Raw genomic sequence first — 23,411 nt, forward strand, 5'->3', positions numbered from 1 at the left:
ATAGGCTGTTTCTAAAGCAACAAATGGCAGAAGTCTGGACCTCCTAGTTGCTTTAGGAAATTTTGTGTCCACAGCTGTTCAAGTGCTGTATTTTATCTAATTGCTAGATCTTGCATAATGTGCATAATCAGTGGTGCCTGACTTCACCTTAGGACTGATCTACTTCCCATCTGTAGTCCCAAGCAAATTTCAACACATTTTGCCCACACCCAATTAAAAGACTGCAACATAATGACTATAAACAACCTTAGTCCAAGGAGGAGAACAATTAGAGCCAATAATACCAAAATCCAAAAAAAGTATTAAATAAAATTGGAAAAATGTATAGATGCAACTGAGGTGTTAGGTACTGTGGGTCAGAGGTAAGTGTGAAAAATACAGTTAGTGGGCTATGTATGTGGAAATCTTATTGGCTGACTTGACAGTTGACCAACTTGTCAGTTTGGACTCAGCTACTGTTAGGTTCTGCAACAACGGTTAGAGATCAGCACATATTCAAGAGACTGAAATCTTCTGCTACTGCTTGTACTCGTTCTCTCTCTCTCTCTCTCTCTCTCTCTCTCACCTACCATCTCACGCGTGCTAGCTAATGACAGACCATCTGAATGGGCTATAGTCAAACCCCTCTTGCTGGCCTGCCTTCTCAATCAGTTGAAGTAGACATTAATAAGACTACTGACAGACTTATTATGGGGGAGGATCCATGTGATGATGTTTGAGTGACAATGCTGTACACTGATTTACTTTAAATGTAAAAACTAAATGTTGCTTTTAATAGAAGTGGATGGTGGGGATACGGTGAAAGCAGATGAGAACATTTTCAAAAGGCTTATCTATAAATGATCAGGTTTAAATTGTCAGACAATAGGATTTATGTGCCAAAATTGATGAGTCACTACTTCAAAAAAATATGAGGAAATTATATTTCAGTCACATGGAGAGGGAAATCCCTGCTGTGACTGAAATAGATGTTTAGCAATACGTCATAGCTAAAATTATCCAGAATTATTGCCTCAATCAGTTAAGGTGCAGTTCACATTGCATCCATTTTCTCCTTCTTTCCTGCATTAACGTGTTGACCTCTGGCAAGAAATTATGTAAACAAATGTGTGCCCTGTTGCTACTGTTGGATTCTGCTGTAATTTTTTAAATCATGTATAAAGTACATATCTGAGAACAGTCTTTACTCATTATATAGTGATATGTGGTCTCTATAGTTTCAGGTTAGTTTAATTTAAACTAATAACTGTTGATTGTTAAAATCTTGCTTATGTCTGAGCAGCACTTAGTAGGCCACACTGTACAAAAAATACCCAAATGTTACCTTGACTATTGGATGACCACCAGATGCTGCTTTGACTGCTCCTCGGCTGCCCTCAGTCTCATAGTGTGCACGGTGGTGGGCTTTGGGTTGCACCTCTATCTTCAGTTCATGTTGGCCAAACTGGCTTGGCAGTGGCCAGTCAAGAGGAGGCAGTGAGGAGGTCCTGCAGAGGGAATACCAAAAACATGAACACACACACCCACAAACACCCTAAGAGGTAGACAAAAATAGAGCTCTGGAAATAAGATGACTTGACCAAAACTCAAAGATTAAAATTATTATGGCTCTAACAGTGTTCTGTTTGGGTTCAAATTTTCACAGATTTATATTTTCTATATCTAACATCATGCTGAATATAAATGCTCATTCTGTAACATGATAATGTAAGCTGAAGCAGAACTACTTCGATCTAACTCACAGCTGAAAAGTGCCAACTCTCATAAGGCTTTCTTAGAAGAATAAAATCTGAAAATATGGTATTCCCCTTTCAAGGGCTTACATGGTTTAACAGGAGTAAAACGGGAGCATAAAATGTACTGTGCTTTGCTTTCACACAGTGAATCACTGGAATGCCCACATGCATTGGTCCTGTTCTTAAACATAAAAATTGTAATAGGTCATGTTAAGATACTAAGAATGAATCATTTCCTAAGGGGAACTTTTCTCTCTGAGTCTTTGCCATTTTACCATGTGGGTCAGAAAATGGGTAGTAGACAAAAAATGTGAGTTAGACAGCACCCAAATTACTATGTGTGTAAGTCTGTGTATTTACTGTATATATTTTATGTCCAGTGCATCATAGGGAGTAGCATTGTGTGTTTTTCCTCAGTGCCTCTTTTTTTGTTATCAGAGTAGGCCACAATCATATTTGAACAGCTGCACTCAAAAATAAAACACTCCATGGCTGTCTTCACAGAGAAACTGGGTCCCTTCATCTAAGTGCATTGTATCAGTTTATCCTCAATACATTTTGTACACTGGCATCAACACTTACTTTCAACATCCGCAATCCTTTTGGTTTATTGCTGTATTGCCTGCTGTTGACTAGGATGTAGGCAAATATATGGAAGTATAATATACTAAAGATGATGATTTTCTAACTTAATTAATTCTGACTTAAGGTGTCCTCATTAAAACTCAGTTGAATTATGTGAAATTGAAATTGTCGTTATTTTATTTATAGGCTATCTGAATTTCCCCAAAGACATTTCCCAGAAATTGCTCATCCACACTTAGATTTTACTGTAAATCTGATTTTTCTTTCTTTGCTTATTGATATTATACATGCAATATTCTTTTCTTTCACTATGTCATACATGTTACACACTACATTTTTTAAAACTTAAATAGAGAAATTCATTGTATGTTGCAAATCTTTGCCACACCTTGTTAGTGTATAAGGTTACTTATACATCCATGTGTGTCTATGCCTCCTCCTACTTTCTTGTTCCAAGGTTACTTACATGACTCGAGTGACCTGCATCATTATTCAATAAATCAAAGTGTAGACCATTGAAATATGTCATTCACTTGTTGGTACCTGTTTTCATTTGGCTCTGCTCAAAATGCAGCAGGCTCCTAGCAAGCAAACATACCCAGAACTGCATCAGATGTTTGACATTACAAATCATTTCAAAGGGAAAGTTTGTCAAAATTTAAGCCACTTCAAGTCTTCTTTTTAAAAGGCCTGTCAAGTACTAACCACGTCCAGATCATTCTGATCTTTTAAGCTTCCAGTGGAGCCCTTTCACATTATAAACTGCCTTATGGTCTTGGACCAAACTCTCAAGGAAGACTGTATTTTGGAAAGGACAGTTATTTCCCCAATGTGTTGTAAAGGTCTTGCACATCTAAACAAAGCCTTGTGGTAAAAAATCTAACTCAGCGGCAATGTATGGATTCTCCCACCACTTTAGGATTCAACTTGCAAGAAAAAGACACACCTGCCAGCATATGCAAATCATATGTGATTACAGAAACACACTCTGCAAATTACCACCATTAAATAGCACAGTCCCTTTTGGCCTTGCTTGTTTATATTTGCTAATCTGCCTTACTATATGGCTGTTGTTCTGCTGTTTGCCATGATAAATCTATTACGTGTAGTAATGTCAAAATAATCAGATTTTCTATTTCAGTGCTAGAATAACTAGAAATTGTAAACAGCAGGTGATAAAACCAGAAAAAAAGATTTATCACCCCAGCACAGTAATAAAAGCATCTTAATTTTCCTCTGCGGCCATGACATAACCACAAAATAAGTGTGGTCTTGCATGGCTGATATGGTAACAAGAACAGAGGACAGAAGAAATATGAGCTTGTGAGGGAGAAGGGCAGGGGGTGGGGACTATGTCCTAACATAGTGTAACCTTTCTCAAATGTCTAAGTCATAGTGTACGTGCAGCCTGTCCAATTACATTTCCACAACTTTGTCTTCTCTATTATTGTTAAGTCCAAAAAGTCCAAATTAAATTCTTTTCATCCAACAAATTCTGTATTCCTACATCTTCATAAACTACATGATTGTCCACTCACATTTCATTAAGTTATTATTGTACTTATTGAATTTTCTTGTTACACATAAACCCACAAAATAATGCACAAGGCCTAGTGTTCTGCAGGTTTCTGTAGTATTCTCGTCAACTTTTTTTTTTTTTTTATCAGTTGTAACTGCTTCTGGGAAATCAGTACACCTTCCTGGTTGACTCATAGTATACACTAATGTAGAAAACAAAGTACATCATCGGTTTTCTATTTGAAGATATATGTACCAAATGAAGACGCAGTATGTGAGAAACTGTACGTTCTTGCTGCTGTAATCAACTGTACTTGATTAAATGATTATAAGCAAACGTAGGTGGCTCTATAAAAATCAAAGTTTTGTCAGTTTGCAAGTTTGGAGCATTTAGGTGTGTGGGTGCTGGGAAAATTCGATTCATGTCCGAATCACAATTCTTGTATTTTAAGACTCTGAATCGATCCTAAATTTCCTAGTTATGCTATTTAAAAAAAACTTTTTTCAAACATTTCCTAGATTATGAGCTGCGCTTACTGTTTGTCAGGTAACGTCCTCCGTAGTGTGTCGTTCCAGCAAGGGGCGGTCCGGTGCGCTACTTGTTAGTTAGCTTTAGATGATAGCTAAATGTTTCTACATGGAGGAGGAAAAACAAATACAGCGAGCCCCACCTTTGCTGAAGGCAAATGTTTGGGCACATTTTGGATTTTACAATTTCCCGGGTAAAAAGGAGCTTGACATAAGATACTCAGTGTGCAAAATCTGGAAAATGAAAATCAAGTACTTCGGGAACACTTTAAATGTCCGAGCTCACATCACCCGGAGCTAAAAGAAGTGGAGCAGCAGCTGCTACGAACTCCTGACCAACGCACACTAAGTCACATCACTAAACTTCCAGCCAACTCTGAAAGGGCGTTTTTTATGTTTCACTTAGTGAGCAGAAGACAAATTCCCACTGCTCTGCAGTTTTTCTAAGTCTAAGTCTAAATGTATTGCAAGTGAAAAACATTTCACACAGTTTTTAATATTTCCAGAAGTGGACATCCCACCACGTGTGCCCCAAGATACGACCATACAATTCCCAGAGAAACTGCAAAAGCGCCCAAAGCTATATGTCAAACTCCAAAGTTAACATGATAAATATTTAAGTTCATGACCAAGAACTCTATTTTTGGAATATACCCTAAGGACTTTACTTGTACAATAAGAAAAATAAAAATGACTGATTGTGGACTTTTTCAGGCAAGAAAAATGAATGCACTACGTTGGAAAAAATGTTCATTCTCCCATTCTTGATTGAGTTGATGAGAATCACATACATTGTTAAAGGCAAATAGGAAAAGTTTATATACAGTACCAGTTAAAAGTTGGACACTTTCCCATTAATGATATACATGATCGTTGATGTATATCTATATATGTGTGTGTGTCTGTTTTTTTAATCAAAGAAAAAGAAATTGTAAAATCCAAAATGGATCATTAGGAACAAAAAAAAGCTAATGACAGTATACTGAGAACAATTTTGAACAAGTATGGCTTGTTTAGAAAGGTTGCGAGGAGGAAGCCCCTTCTCTTCAAAAGAATATGGCTTCACAGCTTAGATTTGGGAAGTTGCATCTGAACAAACCACAAGATATCTGAAATAAATGGTAAATGGTCCGTATATATAAAGCGCTTTTCTGTACCTGGAATGATACCTAAAGCGCTTTACATCATACATCACATTCACCCATTCACACACTCACTGATGGTGGAAGCTGCCATGCAAGGCGCTCAACCACGACCCATCAGGAGCAATTAGGGGTTCGGTGTCTTGCCCAAGGACACCTCAACATGAACTCGACTTGGCCGAGGATCAAACCGGCAACCCTCAGGTTACAAGACGACCGCTCAACCTTGCCGAGCCACACCACCTGACGAAATAGTGTTCTTTAGACAGAAAAGAGCAAAGCGGAGATGTCTGAACATCATGCACAATGCTACATCTGGAAACAAAATCCCTTTTTTTTCTGCCCAACCCAACCCCACACAGACATAGTAAGTTTCGCATGACGACTGTTTTGAGTTGGTAGGCCGAGAAACATTTGCATGTGAGTCACTGTTGTGCTAACATTTAGTATTTGCAATACGTTAGCAATTTGGCATCATTATTCATTAGAAAAACCCAGTGACTTTATAAAACCCTCGGCTTTATAGAGCATTTGACTTTGGAGAGCATGAAAAGTTTGTTCCCTTAAAGGAAAAGCACAAAAAACTGCAGCAATAACAAACACTGGCAAATGCTTAAAAAAATTAAGAGGAATTCGCAAAAAGAAAGGCAGAAAGCCACCACAATAACAGACAATGTTTAAGAATTTATTGTCCTGGATGACTAGCCCGTCTGACGTAAAATAAATAAATTATTTAATAATGAAAAAAAAATGTATATATATATATAAAATATATAAAACACACATCTGTTTGAAATAAAAGTTGTTCAATAACGTGGTTCTTGTTCTATTGGAATACCTATTGTGGGCAGCTAAAGGAGTAAGGCATGACCAAATTCCTTTTCGTAGCAAGTGTCTGAACATCCCAGTCATTTTTCATCTCATCTCACCCTCTCTACCCAAATCCCAGCCATTCCACCTGCACCATCTGTTCAAAACATAACAAACTCACATGCACGCTCAAGCTACTCAACACCCTTTCTCATGGTAAACAGAACTAAAGCCCATCTGAATTCCTCCCGTACAAGACTTCAATGAAAATATTTATTTTTTTAAAACAGTTTTAAAACACCAGGTGTATCTATTGCCATAATTAAAAAAGTTTTTATTGACATAGTTCTTACCTTTATAGTATTTATACAATATATTCTGTTACAAACTTAGCTGCGTGGGAATTTACATTTAACAAGGGGTTAAGACCCAGAGATTAAACTGTGACTCATCATGAAGCTGACCCTGTTTTTATCTGTACTGTGTTAGGACTATGGGAGCAAGCATTTGTGTTATGTCTATACATGTGTCTGTGTGTGTGGTAGCCCCCTTGCCATATGTGCCCTGTGCTGATTTACAGTGCTAGGGGCCAGTGCACACAAACAAGGCCACGTCTTCATCTGCCACACACATTTGGGAGCAGACAACCGACTCCGACTCCTCCTCATCCTGTGTGTCCATGTGTTTCCTCTACACACTAATATACTTGTATTGCTCTACTGTGTAATCAAGTCAGATTTCTAGTGCTGAAACAAAGGTCAATGTTTTATTAACCAACCTATTATCATCTAACAAAGTGCATGACACCTATTAACTGGACTGCAATATTTATACCTCTTTCTAACATCAAGAAGGATTTTTTATCTTTATTACAACTAACAGCACTTATATAAATACCACATTAGCCTATTATTTAGCCTTGACCCCCCCATACTTTTTTTAAAGACTGATGACAACCTTGCTCAAGGTTGACTTCAAAACACTTCACAAAACTGATAAAATGGCATTTGTTATCGCCAATAGTTTTGTATTTATGTTCAGTTAAAGAAACTTTAAAATGTAAAAAAATAATAAACAAATACTTGTGACAGATAAAAAAAAAGATAGAAATAGAGCAATGCAACTTAAAAAATTGTTATAAAAAGAGTATTCAGTATAAGCTGAATCTTTCAGAAAGGGAATTTTTTTTGCTCAGTGAAAAACTGCAGGGGCAAATCAACATTTTAAGAATAACACTGATGCATTTTTATCATCAGTGGTGTAAAAGAATTAAAACATTTGAAAATTCAGAAAAATCTCCATTACTTTGCAGGGTGTGACTAATTTTTCCAGGGTTGCACTGGTAACAAGATCTAACAAATGTTAGCAATTAGCACACATCATTAGTTGTGCACTAACGTAGTCAAGCAGACACCACATATTATTTCCAAGTGCTTTGATCCATTCCACTTAGTCTGACAATCTCTATGGCTGTTCTACTCTTCATGTTCTAGTTTGTTTCAAGTATTCCTTTTTTCTATATAAATGTGTATCTCTACTCTCATAAACTTGAAGTAGACCTGCTCTGGTTGATCTCACCTCAGTGTATTTTCCCACAGATTTGACTGTATCCACCAAAGAAAAGAAGTGATTCTGGAGGAAAACGTGTTTTCTCTGCTACATAGCTGCACAACTTGCAGAAAAAGAGGAAGAAGTAACTGAAGTTTATAAGTCAATGAGTGGCCATATACTGTGACTAAAATTCTTACAAAAGTTAACGTAGTCCAAAAATTAGTTAACCTGCCTAAATAAAGTCCTCTCAATAACTGTACATCAACCAAACGCAGTTAGTATTCTAGAGTGTGAGAAAAGGAAATTCAGAGATTTGTATGGAAACAAGTTCTACATATATGCTGGTCAGCTGTTACTTAAAACACATAAGATTGAAAACTGTCTTTTACTGAATTGTAGATTATTAAACAGCTTTTGTGTTTTTTGTTTTGTTAATAGGACAGTACTAAAATTATAAATCCAGGACACAGTGGAATTGAATACATGACACAAGTAAGAGCAACCCTACCCACCAACATTTGAATGTTAAACAGGCCAACTATAATGCACTGAGGTTGGACTAACAACTAGCTTTATGTATACATTGGTACTAATGTATAGATTTAGGAAAGAAGGAAAAACTGGTCCTTGATCATTGTGATTTTAACAAGTGGACAGGTTAAAACCCAACCACATTTTTTTCATTAATGGGATCAAACTGGATGACCCTAAAATGTGCTGGTCCAAACAATTTTATATTACATACATCACAGCACTAGATTGAAGAGACGTGCAGACTTTCTTTGTGTAAAAGGTTACAAGAAATTATCCACTGGTTCATTCATTTATTCTTTAAGTAGTCTAAGGGTATCTGGAAAGTCACTAAAACTTAGAAAAGTCACAAAGTTGGCAAAATTATCACTGCAAATCAAATGCAGCAATCCCCCCTCCCATGTATATTATTTTAATATGTAGTTTGTATAAAAAAATAAATACAAAAAAAACATAAAATAATAGTGAGAGAAAAAGAGATGGACCCCGCAATCAAATATAATTTTACCAGATGTGTTAACAGGTAATCAAATATACTTGCACCACTAATATTATTCAGTACCTGGGCAGCTTACCCAAATGGGTCAATATGTAGGACACACTGAATTGATCTCAGCTTTTTTTACACTTTCAATTTGTAGAAAGGAACCATGATCTGACATAGTAGTTAATTTGGCCATAAATGATTTAAAAAAAAAAGAACCTTTGCTGGTATCAAAAAGATTTGCAAATTGTTCTTATTTACAGTTTACACAGCTTCCCAATGCTTTTGGAAGCTCGATTGTACACTCCTACATTTTATTTTGCCCATTCTCCTCAAAATTGACAACTTTACCTGAAAATAGGTGTATGACCAGGCTTGGGTTTATTCCATGAGAAGTGGGATGGCACTGAGAGGAACTGTTCCACAGGGCCATCCTTCTTCAGACTGTGCAGAGTCTCATCTGAAGGAGAGTCCAGATTAGGAGACATATTTCCTTGGTCATCTACCCCCAGGTCCCCTTTCCCACTCTGCATAGCTGTTCTGTCCTGCGAGGTCTTCCTTGTCTTTGATGGGATGTCAGTCTCAGATGAGCAGCACTGAAATGGTGACATGCCTACAGATGGACTCCCAGCCCAAGTGTCTTCTGTCACACTACCCCTTGGTGAAGGTCCTGGTGTGGGTGTGGGTGAGTGATGAGGAGACAATGAGTTGGGATAGCATATTTCGGCGCTAGAGTGGCGCCTTTTCCCACAGGGTGAGGTGGGGCGTGAGGAGGGCCTGGAAGGCGGCCGCGGACTAAGCCAATTTTCATCAGTGACACTGGTGCGTGGCGAATGGCAGGGAGACTGTCGAGGAGACAGGCTGATGGAGTGAGAATGGTGCACAAAGGGAGGGTGATGGTGCTGCCAGTGAGGCTGTTCCTCCAGAACTCCAACGCCAGTCTGAGGGGAGGCACAACCTGGAGAAGTTAGAGGGGAGCCTAGCGTAAACCTGGCAGCTGCTTCATTCAGCTCTGAGTCAACATCATCGTAGACATGTGAAAATGATTCACAAGAGGAGGCGTCAGAAAACCAGCTCCTGGAGGACAGGCTGCTGCATGGGCTAGGGCTGAGTGAAGAATCCCGGTATGAGTGATCCAATGGCAAATACAAGTGGTCCCTAGATAAGGGCCTGTCGCCGTGGTAATCCCCATCAGGACCATTGGCCCTAAGCTCCCCCTCATTGGCATCCATCTCCTGCTGGCAACTAGGTGAAATGGAGGTGATCTGGATACTGGGGCATTCAAAGGCCTTTGGTGCCTCCACAGGAGCAGAGTGCAGAAGAGGGGAGGTGCCATATTTGCAGTCTTGTGCCTCATAGCTTAGAGGCTCAGATCCTGGTTTGTGTGATGGGGGTCGTGGTGACGTGTGGATGACTTGGGAGTGGGAGTGCATGCCATGGCAAGGCAAGCCAATAGGCTGGTGGTTAGTGACCATAGACTGGGGCTGTCCCACATTTAAGATATAGAATGATGTGTTATCATCAGGTTCCAGGTCTAGGAAAAAAGAAGGAAAGAAATGTTACCAAACAGCAATCATACTGAGTTTCTGTTACTGAAGTTATTTTCACTTTAATGTTTCTGTCATGTTTCCTTGCTTTTGTTTTGTTTTCGTTTGTTTTTTTTTTACCGTAATTTTACCAGAGAAGTCCCACTGAAATTACAAAATCTCTTTTTCAAGGGAGCCCTGGCCAAGACAGCAGCATTCCATTACAGACAATAATCATTAAACAACCAATCAAAAGACAAACAACATAAAACATACAGTATAAAACATATAAAAAATTAATCTAAGAAGTGATAGAATACAGAAAGCATAAAAATCAATTAATCAATGCATGTTAAATCATTGAAAACTATCAATACTGACCAACAATGATCAATATTACATGATTTGTGTGTTTAACACAAGGTTAAAACAGTGAAAGAAATACCTGACAATAGCTAACCACTGTGTCTGTAAAATTGGCTAAACTGATAACAGGCTTCAGGCATAAATACCTGGATCAGGTATGACCCCAAACTACGAAACTGTCAGTGGAATTAGACAACTGATGTTTTATTCATGCCTGTCAGGCAAAAACACCAGAAACCATGTGACCAATGGCTGGATGATGACCCGGGGAGAAGTGATGACGAGTGGCAGAGGAGTTTGCCGTTTAAATGGAGAGGAAAGCATTTGCCGGTGGAAAGAGGCTTTACCAAAACAAAAAAGGTATGGATCTTTCAGGGCAAAACTGATCATAAAAAATAAAAAGTTCATAATAAAGCTATAATTTTGTACGCATTTCTTTCAGGTTGTAGTCTGCAAAGTGCAACCGTGTCCAGGGTTGCAGATACGAACAATTAATTGGATTGGAACAGAACTTCCCTATAGCAGCTAAGACGAATCATAACAATATCAGCAGAAGATGTTAGAGGAATCATTTTAATGCAAAATTATCTACTGTACAAATAAAGGCCAAACACCAACATTATTTAACAAGTTGGAACATTTTCTAATGACAGACTGATTTGTTCGTTCCACCCATGCGTTTAAAAGGGGCATTCTCGCCGAATACGCCGTCAGATTTGAGCGGGTCATCCGGCTGATGCCCTGATGATAGCCTGGTTTAAATGGAGTGAAAACTCTGCCTGTCAGGTTCGCCACTGGATCACCCGGGCGGTTAATGGTGCAGACCAGTGTATCATCCCATAACAGTAAACAGTTTCTGGTGACATAAATAAACATGGAAAACTTATTAATATATTATTTTCATCTAGGATTAGAAACAGCACTGTCAGCATATTACATTGACAAGCCAAGAAAAAATCTTACATGAAAAAATAAAGAGGCTAAACTGCAAATATTAAAAGCAACTTGGAAGTAATTTGAAAGTATTGTAAATAAATTTCCAAACTACTTTCTGTATATTCATGCCAAAGGATGTACTTCATGTGTCGTGTCTTTAAAGAATAAGAGGAGAAGATGTAATTGGTTCACCTGCTAATAATATATTCCTCCCAGTTGGAATGTGTTCATTTTGCTTTAGTCATGTTTTCACACAGCAATATACTATACCCACAGATGCACCTCGGGTTCCCAAAACCAAATCAAATCATTGATGTGATTGTACAGAGTATGCGCTTGAGCCTACTTTCAGGAAATTAGAGGCCAGAGTGTTGCTGGGTTGCAGGCAGTTATACAGGCATTGTTCCAAGAGGGATAACCGATGAACAGCACTACTCAGGAAACAAATTCACACAACGGTGCGTGCTGTCGGCTGTCATCACAGCTAGCGCCAGCAGGCTATTTATACCAAAGGTCATCCGGCATAGGCAGCATATATACACATAAACACACCCACACACAAACAAACAGACAAGAGTCCATTGTGTTCATTGGCACTATTGGGTTAGAGTTTATTGATATACTTCTACTGGGTATGCTCTGCAGATGTCACTGGGAATATATTCCCCAAGTGCTTTCACTGTTTTACATGTGAAATGTTAATTGCATGAAATTTTTCCTTTTCACATTTAAGAATGTGCCACAAAGCATCTACATGTAGCACAGAAGTAACTTTTAAACTCATAAAATTGAATCATGTCATAGTTCTTGAAGACATAAAAATGCCTTCTATATTCACTCATTATGAAAAGAAACCAAAATGAAAAGCAAAACAATGGAAGCATGAAATTACTTGAACCTTTTCTTTTAGCTTTTGAGCTGGGGTGAGAAAGAAAAATAAAAAAAGGAAATTATTAATAATCCTCACAAAACATAAAAATAACAAAGACAAAAATATAAATCAACAAAAGCACATATATCACCTAGCTAAGCTAAAACCACAGTGTAGCCTGTTACAGATATGGTTGTGAAATTGTGACAAAATACTTTCACATGTTCTTTAAATCTGCCCACCTGCCTAAAAGTACAACATACCAATAATATTGCCAACTTAAAGGCAAGTCTTTAAAAGTAAGTAAAATGCAAAAGCATGTTGGGGAGAAGACGTGCTGTCTTATATTTCTTTCCAATAGCAACAACAGTGGCAGCAGTGACAGCAAGTTCTTTATTTATAGCTGCTCAGTTTCTCACTGGTCCTGTCTGTCACAAGACCCAGCAATGGATCGTCTGACAAGAGAACTTAACTGACTCACATAGTGCAAGAAAGGGACAACAAAAGGAAGAGGAAAAGGAAGTTGTAACTTTTTTATGTAAATCTTCTGATTGAGACATCTTCTGACACATCTTTAATGATTGTCCAATCACATGAAGAAAAGGAGTTTGAAAAATGTATCTAAACTATCTAAAATTCTGACAATACAATGACGATGTCTGCTGAGCCAAGGTAGACTTTGACTGTAAAGAACAACATGCATTCAAAGAGTTACATTAATGCAAGGTAGATTTTATGAGCTAATTGATTGAAAAATGACTGCCTTGTTTACTACCATGCGTTTTGTTTGCTCCTTATAAGTTATAACTACAATTAATTAAATACAGAGCTTGGGCACTATATTTAGCAAGTTTCAGGCCACTGTAGAGATTCTCTGTTTGTTAAAAAGTGACTAGCAAAAATTGTAGAGACTTTTTCTGGTGATAATGAAGACTTTTGGAGACTGGCGTGAACGCATGCAACGTTTAATCTTCTCAATGAGCAGAGGTGCTGACTCAGGCCTCTCCTTCCTCCAAAAGCACTCAACAGCCTCGGTCCTTCGCAGCATCAATCTCAGCTCCCAACTACAGAGCAGGAGATGTTCACCTCTGCTCCATGACCAGACTCAAAGCTGTTGCTGGCTGATCCTGCCCTTGCTTACCGTCAGATATTAGTGCCTATTAATGAAGAGTGTGGATGAAAGCATTTATGAACTTACTTTATAGTGCTGTAACATGTTGTAGACTCTTAATTAGAAAAATAGCTAGAAATTTTAGTTAAAGTACTTAAAATGACACTTTGACTTTAGATCTTTTCATTTTTGGGCAGGAATATTTCTATTTCTTTTCCTACTGTTTTTAAACACAATTAAATGCTCTTTCTCATACTTTACAAGAGCTTGAGTTTATTATAGATAGAAACGTCTGTGTCTACTATTTGATTCAGTCGTCCACTAAAATACATTTAAATAAAAAAACGGGGGGTGGGGGGGGGGGAAGTTATGTGATTAAAATGTGATTAATCATGATTTATTAATAATTAATTACAAAGTTTCTAGTTAATTACATTCTTATTTTCTTTTTAAGGCACCAGTGCCAAAAAAGCAAGTCTCCTCTAAGTGGGGAAAATGACAGAAAACAAGACAAAGGAATTATGCAAACTATAGAAGCAGCGGAAATGCTGACTAAATATAGTGATGTTATGCAGCCAGGCACCAATGTTTGGTGCCATTAAATCTTAAGAATAACATCAACTGAAATTCTAAAAGGAAACAATTCTCTCAGTATGCTAAAAGAACAAAAATAACTGTGATAGTCCAAACCTCATTCAGATTTCCCAGACCAACAATGCCTAAGACTAGCCAGGGTTTATTTGTCAAGACTGAGCTTATGCTTCATTACATGATGGACAATTCCATTAGCAATTAACAGTTTTATCAATTTTACAAAAAAAAAAAAAAAAAAAAGGTCCATCAGGTAAGTAATCAAATATTGTACAAAATTCAAAAGTCACTATAAATCAAACTGGGAAGTAAGGCCCTTCGTGCGCTGATAATTCAGCTGACATGTGCTTCGAACTGTGTACTTCAATGACAATGGGTGGCTAGCTCAATCATCATGTGATTCTTATCATGCAAGTTCTGTGTTTGGATAAATTATCTACTAATTTTTTTCTTGTATATATTACCCAACAAAAAAAAGGGGAAGAGAGTAAATAAGTGGCAGTAAACAGATGAAGGTAATATTGTCTTATCATATTGCCTGGCCCACAGCACTCTCCTTGCCCTAAGTAAAGATTAACTTGCTACCTTAAACCCTGCAGTGTAAGGAAAGGGGAGGGGGGCAAACTCACGTCACCTTAGGTGACGAGGTCAGAGAGGAGAAGTGCATGTAGTAGTACTGCTGGTTTATCAATGGCCTTGGTTGCAAAGCCCCTGCACTGTTCCTGAAAGCCCTGTGCGTCACACCCTCCTCAAGTGTCCATACATCAGACAGCCAATCTGGTTAAATAAAGATCTCTAAGAGGCTTTGCTGTACCTAAGCTAATAATAGCTCCGCCTCACTGAGAGATGTTTCAGCGAAGCAAGGATTGGAAGATGTTTGTGACACACCACCAAGACCATTGTGTTCTCACGGTAACTGCAGGAAACGGCCTGATTCACTGGTGGCGGTGGCTTTTACCAAAGCTCCTGGACACAAAGCTCAACAGGCCTCTGGCTGGCCATTGCACTGCCTGAGGATTCTTGGTTGGGAGATAATCTGTAGGGACTTTGTTCTTCCTTCCTCCTTACTGAGCACCAAGTGTGTCAGGTTCCCGTGACCAGCAATGACACACAGGCCCACATTCTGAAAAAGCCCAGTTTACTACAAAGGGTGGGAAGGATTTTTCTCTTTAAAAAAAAAAAGGATGACCATTGCTGCCGCAGGTTCCTTTTGTTCTGTTGGGTCTGCCTCTCTTTGTATGTATAAATACATGACTATGGAATATGGAACAATATAAATATGCTGGTAGAAAATGGACATATCTATGTGTTCCTAAGTACCTGTGATAGTTCGTCTGTGCCTTGCTCTTTATCTGTTCTTGTACTTAGTGGGTACGTGTGTGTAAGTTTGCAAGGGAGTGTTTGCGTGTGCTTATTTGTATATGCACATGCCCTCGCCATATATTACAGTCTTAGGTTACCAACGAGCCCTAATACCATGTGGTGCTGGAGCAGGAAGGTAATCTAAGCCAGGATTCCCTTTGTGGTGGGCAGGCAGGTTGATTGGAATGGGCTCTGCTTACATCCCCTGTACAGAGGGCTTTGTGTTTAGTACAGTCTCCTCTTTCAGCTCTCTTCAAGAGCTGCTGGTTAACAGACCAGAGCAAAAGTGACAACACACCATGCACTATAAGCATCATGGCATAAATGTCATATTAGACCACCGAAAACTCATCCAATACTACATTTTAAAACAGAAATAGTTCATTTTGTGTTAGTTATACAAGCAAAAATTTGATATTTAATGGTACTGAAATTTAAAATAAATACTGTATTGGCTTATAATGATTAAGATAACAGTAACAAAGATTAAAGATAATAAATAATAAAGCTTACAAACAAAATGAAACTAAATGAAAATTAACAAATGGTATAATTAATTTAAAACCTAGACCAAGTGTTGGATACAAATATTGTCTTGTGTTGCCGTTTCCTCATTTATTTGCCAAACCATGAATTTGAAGAATCATTACGTACTAAGTAACATTACAAAAGGGATTGTTTTGGTGATAAGAACTAAAACAGTATCCCACTGTGCCTTAAAGAACTCACACTTTCATTAACTTATGAAATTAAATGTTGGAATCATCAACAATACGTTTCAATTTGGGGAAAAAAAAAAAGAAAAAAAAACATTTTTAGTGAGCATTTCAACATCTGAGGTCATATAGATATTTGCAGTGATTGTCAGCTTTCAAAGCATGGTCACTTCAATCGCCACAGGTTTTCCAAGAACTCTGTGTCTGGTCGTTGCCCTGCATTTCTAAGCACAGGGTCTATGACGCACTTGCACACATATATTGTAAGGCTTGGCCTACACCTGTGACTCTAATCCTTGCTGGCTGAGTTTTAGCCAAACCTACTGGTGATCCCTGTATCTGTAGGTGACTGGGTCTGCATAACTAAAATTTAGAGAGAGTGAGCAAAAGAGACATCGTAACTGTAAGGGACAATAATAAAGGCTAGATTTATTCATAGTCAGGCAAATACACAACAGACTCTTCAGATATGGATTTCCCATTAATCTGGCATAAGCAGTGCCTTGTTATGGTCTTATCCTGCAATGTTATGTTAGGGTTATATCAAAAAGCCTTCATGTGCAATAACAGAAGACTCAGTGCCCAGCAGAGGATTAACAATGGCTGTCTAAGCCAATGCTAACATATGCCGGCAGCTAAATTAAGCTCCTAATTAACAATCTCATGCCGAGATAACATTATGGGATAAACAGATTGTGCCAAGTAACCACCTGAACTAAATACCTACCAACATACCAAGATCCTTCTGATCACTGTGTCCAGAGTACATTTACTAGGTGCACTAACAAGCTCGGTGTAAGTTATTACATACTACTTTGATCTTGAACAACGCCAAAATAGCAACAAAGCCTTCAGTCCTTTGTCAGTGGTTACATCAAGACGTGTTCAGGCATACCAGCATTTTGGCAGTCCTCACAGCCTGATATTTTTTCTATTATGTACATAACAGAAAGAAACTAAAGAACCTGTTAGGAACCTTCTTCTCATTCAATCGATAATGCATGTTTCTTTTCAAAGCTGAACAGAAGTCTGTCTACAATTCAATACATCTGCAATGCAAGTTACTTACACAAAGGGACACAGTAAAATAATTAAAGTGCTTATCCTTCTGCAGCATCATATTCCACACACATTTCAAGAATGCCAACCTTAGTTCAAAGATATGGTTCATATACAGAGTTCTCCAAATAACCTTTTTTGTTTGTATTTGTGCACTTATAAACAAAAACTTGCTATGTGTATGCATCAGTTTGTAGTGCAGCAGGAGAGCTACAGCATGTTTTAGGAGTGGCCTCTGAGGAAAGCACATGCAGCCTGGTGGCCTGTAATAACCCAGAGCAGATAACATCAGAGGGTACTGCTAACAGGGGTGACATTTAAACAATCTGTCAGAGCTGACTGTGCATGTGCCTGAAAAAAGTCAATCAGGGAGAGGGAGAATGAAAGAGAGAGATCAACACAGAGGGCCATAGACAAAAACAGAGTTTTCTGTGCTTTCTGAGTGAAATGTAAGAGCATGTGAGTGAGGAAACATACAAAATGAGAAGAGTGAAATAGGGAGTTTTACATTTGCATACTACAGAGACTACAGATGCACATCAAATGCATGTCCATGTTAATTTATTCCAATCATGCTCCTAACAAATCAAATAGATTGTTATATTGGGTATGCAAGCTCCTGGATTATTCAACCACATTCTTTATTCAAGTTGAACCTACTGGAATTAAACACCCATCATATAGGCAGCAGCAGCAGCACCATTTCCCATTCAGTGACTTGCTTGCACAGTAGTAGAATTATGATGATAGCAGGAGTCCACATGTTAAGGGCAAATAAGCCATGCAATAGTAATGTTTCACTTTATCATCCTTATAATCAGGCAAAAAAAAAAAAAAAAGAAAACAAGCAGGAAATAATCAAGGAGCACACAGGAAGAAAGAAAACACAGCTGGAAGCGGTGTATAATCAGATAAAATCTCAGAAGCGATCATTTCCAAACTTTTTTTAATGAAAAAAAAAATTAAAATTAATAATAACAATAATAATAATAATAATACTTTATTCTAAGTTTGAGAGCATATATTCAGGTATATTAAATATTACATTACTAACTAAAAAAAACTCAATGAAAAAAAAAAAAAAAACATTACATTTTGTCTTAGGCCCCCTAGATGTGAGAAAGTGCCAGTAAGTGAGCTGTTCAGATGTGTGGGATAAGCTGTGTCACTTCGTAGTTGTTGTGCCTCTTTTCTTGTTATCTAGGAGAAAGTTGAAGTCTGGTAGTTACAGAGGTGACAGTCAAGTCTGGGTTTTTTAGAAAGAATATGTAATGGAGAGGTGTTTCAACTAGCTGTTATGTTCTCTGATGCCTGTTTTAACAATTTTGGGGTCATTTCAACACATGCCTTGCAATAGAACCCTGCTAAATGTCCTGGGTCTATCTCCATATGAGGAACATCTACGTATTAGAGTAAAATGGTTGATCAAGTATTTTAGAGTGTGTTTTGAGATCTCAGGGTATTCACTGTATGCTCTCTCATACCATAGTGACAGGCTAAGACATTTAGTGTGATAAATCTAAAAAAAAAGCACACGCCTGGGAAAGAATGCAGCAGATACATGAAACTGAATAGGTTACCCTATCAACTTGAATGTTAAAATTAATGGATGAAAAATGAGATACTGTTTAGTCTCTTATAAAACATTACAATCAACTTACAAAAGAGCAATATGTTTTAAAAAAATTAAAATCATTGATACAGATTTTTATATAAGAACATAGGTTTAATATTATTCCCACATTTTTTGAGGAGTATTTATCAAAACTTTTTCATGGAAAACTATAAATTTCAAATTACAATTATTCTAAGAAAAACTAGTATTATGGACTTGCGTTGTTTAAATCATAAACAACATCATCCTATGTAAAAATGTTAATACAAAAGGTGTCATAAATTAAGTGTAAAGTTGAGAGAAGTTATTATACTACTAAAATCTCTATCAAAAACTGGTGTGTAATGCCCTTTAATCCCAGCCGTAGGTCCACATGATCTACATTCCAGTTTTGGCCTGTGTTAGAATCCATTCAGCCACATAGGGCCCTAATGGAACATGTCCACCAAACCAGTGAAAATTTAAGTGAAACATTACACATTAGAAGAGACTCCTAGATAGATTTCAGTTGTAAGTATTTAACTTATTTTATATTTTATCTCATCTAAAATTTCTCAACACTGGTCATTTTCTATAAGGTGCACAGCAACAACAACCTCTTTTAGAAGAGACATCCTTTATCTAAAGACATGTAACATACTAGTACCAGAAAAAACTGTAAAATGCAGTGCAAATACCATCTACCTGACTGAAATAGGGTTATAAAGGACAGCTTAAAATAAAATAGGATTCAAACTCTAATAATCCCCATGTGATAAGTCATGCTTCATGGTAAAATGGGAGCAGAGACAAAAAATGCACCAAGATTCAGGAGTTTAATGGATTTCTCTTTGGTGTAATGCAGCCTCTGACATGTTGATACAGCGCAGCCAGTGGTAGGGTCAGTTACACTAAATTTAAACTAGACAGATGCCACACATAGTTACTCATGCCTTGCCCCAGGAAACAAACGTCTCATTCATCACACTGGGTGCTGGGACCCCCTCTTTTCAGCAGGGTTAGGGGACACCCACATGGTGATTCAACTCCACATGTAGACCATACGCATGACTGTCTGATCTTTGACCTCCCTTAGTTTACATTTGTTTAGATATATCACTACCTGTTACTTTCATTGAGCTTTTTATTTTCAGCTCTAGCATTTAATATTTCCATCAACATAAACTAATCTATCAAACACTTCACTGCAATGTCTTTCTACCTTAGAAATTAACCAAAAAATCTTGGGTGATAATTTCTACCATTGTAACATGTCTGTGATGAACAACCTTAAAAGTTAATGCTGCAGCTGACTAAATATTACTGCTACAGAAGCAAAATTTAAGTCTAAGCATATTTTAAGCTTAAGACTTAAAACCTATATCTGAAAAAAAAGACATGTAAAGACTTGTTTTAAGTGAAAAATGTCAACTTCTCTGTTTTTAAAATAAAAGTTTTTTTTTAAAAGTTTAATTCTAAGTTTGGACAAATTTACTGACACATGCTCTAATTACAACTGTTTGTCAGAATGATGTCAGCCATCCATCAGGCTGGTTTTCTAGACAAACACAAGCACACACAAAACACACCTGGCTATAGTATGGGAGTGCTATCACACTCACCTGGTGATGTGGCACACAGCATTCTTTCTCTCCTCTCTTTGTTAAAACCACAAAGTGCTGGAGCAGTAAAAAGTTGAGGGCTGCAGACGTGCTGGGACCACAGGGATTCTCCTGCTCAAGTACGAAGTAGTCACTAGAACCTGCCGCCTGCCCTCTGCCACTCTCTTTGGGAGCTCAAAATAGTCCACCATGAGAGCGATGTAATTTCAGTCTTTCAGTCTTTCCCACGACAAGGACTGAGAGGATCATGCTCTTGGCTCACAGAAGTGGAGCAATGACAACAACATAGACAAGGGCAAAAAATCTTTCTCCAATGGATGTTCAGTTTGTTCCTTTCATTATGATCAAATTATGCCATGTCATCATATTGAAGTACAGCAAAGATAATAACAGAGGTACAAGAAAAAAAAAGCCACAGCCAATCAACAGATCAACATCAAACCTGACTAGTCACTAAGTGGCTGTGGTAACTGCTGGCATCTGGATATTTCATTAGCCTAGATTTTTCTCTCTTGATGTCACTCGTGGTTTCTTTCATATCCTGAGAGAGCTGTGAGAGGAAAGAAGCCTGAGTTGTCCTTTGGCAGGTCTATGATTCCGTTCCACTATGGAAACCGATAAACCACAAAAAAAGACAGAAAACTGCTTTCATTACATGAGATATGCGCACAGGAAAAAAGGTCACTACGTGGAATACAAAGGTTAAAAGAAAGATTATTTGTGGACAAAACTAATGTCTGTTTCTATCACCAGCAACCAGACAGTGGTGTGCCCCCCTCTCCTTTCACTCCACCCTACCATCTGAACCCCACATGGTATGTCCAGGCAGAAAGCCAGATGCCTCCGCATTGGATCCTCTACCCTGTCACCCAGAAAGGGCACTACTTCCCCCCTGACTTATACAATCTCTAGCACCCAATTAGGACAGTGCAAAATCGTGATCTGCCTAAGCCAATATTAAACATTACCACTTTTCACTCAATCACCACAAAATAGACACGCTCCCACAAATACACTAGTGTAGTGCTTCCCAAACTTTTTCTAGAGGGCCCTCGTTCCATCGACAAAAATTGTCATTGTTGTGACCAAACACGTTTTAATATATGAGAATTTCTATTATTATAAATGAAAATATATTCAGTAATAATTTGTATGCAATAAATGAAGGTTTGAGACCACCGCTTGTCACAAGAAAAGCCATCACACATTATTAATATTGTTAATTTGGTTCACAAGAACAGCAAACAGCAAGCTACAAAGTCAAGAGACCTTTGCCGACAGATTTGATGTCTGAAATGTAATTTAAAATATGAATCACATGCCTAATAATGTGGATTCATGTACCAAGATAAATCTATAGCAGGCTCTTTATTTCTCTTTTATCTTTTTTAAATCAATACTCTTTTTATGGAAGAACTTGCTGTTATAGATTTTTATATTATATAATTATTTGATATGTCAGGACTTTTTTTTTCCAGGACTTCCACTGTCGTTAATGTATATATATAGAACAGTGTTCCCTATACAAAACTTCCTATTGTGGTGATACCAATGGTCGAAAGGGGTCTCACTACTGTCTGGTTGCTGGTGATAGAAACAGTCAAAAGGTGGTAATACTGGTATGTTGTTTTTGTTAATGCCATAAATAAACATACCAGTTTTGAATAGCACTTTTCCTGTAACTGATGCCAATTTATTTTATTATTTTTTTTATAACACAGACCAATCAAACAACAGGCACCATAAACAACAGCAAATTATGATTCACCAATGTATACATCTATTAGGTTAATGTGTCAGTGACACAATTTGCATTCTGGCTGTTGGCATTTTATTTTACTTTATTTTATTTTATTTTGTCTCCTACGCCACTCGCCTCCCCTGCTCCTCCACTTGATGCTCCTGCTTCCTATTCCTCACCTGTGTCAACCTGTTTGGCACCTAACCCTTGGGCTACTCCTGCCTTTGAGACATTACTTAATCGATCTGCTCAACTCTGTGAATAGCCTATCAAAACACTAGTATTAAATTATTTGACATTGTTCAGAAATCCTGTATTAACCTTGTGGCATTAGTTAGCTACTGTTAGTATCATAATGGACATTTCTTCAGAGTTTGACAGATTAATTGTTTGGCCGATTAACTTGGCCGATATTTGCTTTTTTCCTCTTTTATGATCTGTATTGACTGATGCATGCTAAGCCTATTAAAGCCATTATTATGGTTGCTGCTCTGGTCATTTTACTAGGACTTGGCACGCTGGACTCACCCTAAGCACAAGACTAGACTGAACAATAGACTAGAGTGAAATATGGCAGTATCACCATCCAGAAATAGAACTAGAAGAAGTCTGGTTGGAAGTAAATATATAAAGGTAACTAACTACAGGTTGGTGCATATGTGGACAGTGTAATGTTGTTGCTTTGGAAAGTCACATTACCATCCTCCTACCAGCAGAACCAGTGTTGACCAGGAAATGTAACTTTTGAACGAGGATTGTGACTTACTGGGAAAACGATAAGGCTTTTCTTCCCTTTTAAAGCCTTATATATCTAAACCTCTAGATATCAAATCTTCTTTGGAACTGTATAGCATCACTTCACAGACATACATGTCAACAAAATATGCATTCCAAGGGTGTGTTAAAACTTCTCATTCATTTGTTTTTATTTTTATTTCTCTTTATTTATATTTTAGTTTTAATAGATTATGTACATGAAAATGGAACTGTAGAAATTTGAATTAACAAAATGCCAACTTTGAATACAGAGA

The 23,411-nt window shown here is 37.7% G+C and overlaps 1 protein-coding gene across 1 annotated transcript in view; it reads right to left on the minus strand.

Annotated features, from left to right (window-relative positions):
- The window catches only part of nfatc3a (nuclear factor of activated T cells 3a), a 59,766-nt gene that overhangs the window by 31,169 nt on the left and 5,186 nt on the right, over positions 1-23,411 (minus strand). Inside the window, exons 2-3 of the mRNA XM_041984159.1 lie at positions 9,237-10,419; positions 1,325-1,487 (exon numbers count right to left, since the gene is read on the minus strand). Of these exons, the coding sequence (XP_041840093.1) occupies positions 1,325-1,487; positions 9,237-10,419 (1,346 nt within the window). The remainder of the gene's footprint in view (positions 1-1,324; positions 1,488-9,236; positions 10,420-23,411) is intronic.

Source organism: Melanotaenia boesemani, chromosome 1, assembly GCF_017639745.1.
Source record: "Melanotaenia boesemani isolate fMelBoe1 chromosome 1, fMelBoe1.pri, whole genome shotgun sequence".
Lineage (NCBI taxonomy): Eukaryota > Metazoa > Chordata > Actinopteri > Atheriniformes > Melanotaeniidae > Melanotaenia > Melanotaenia boesemani.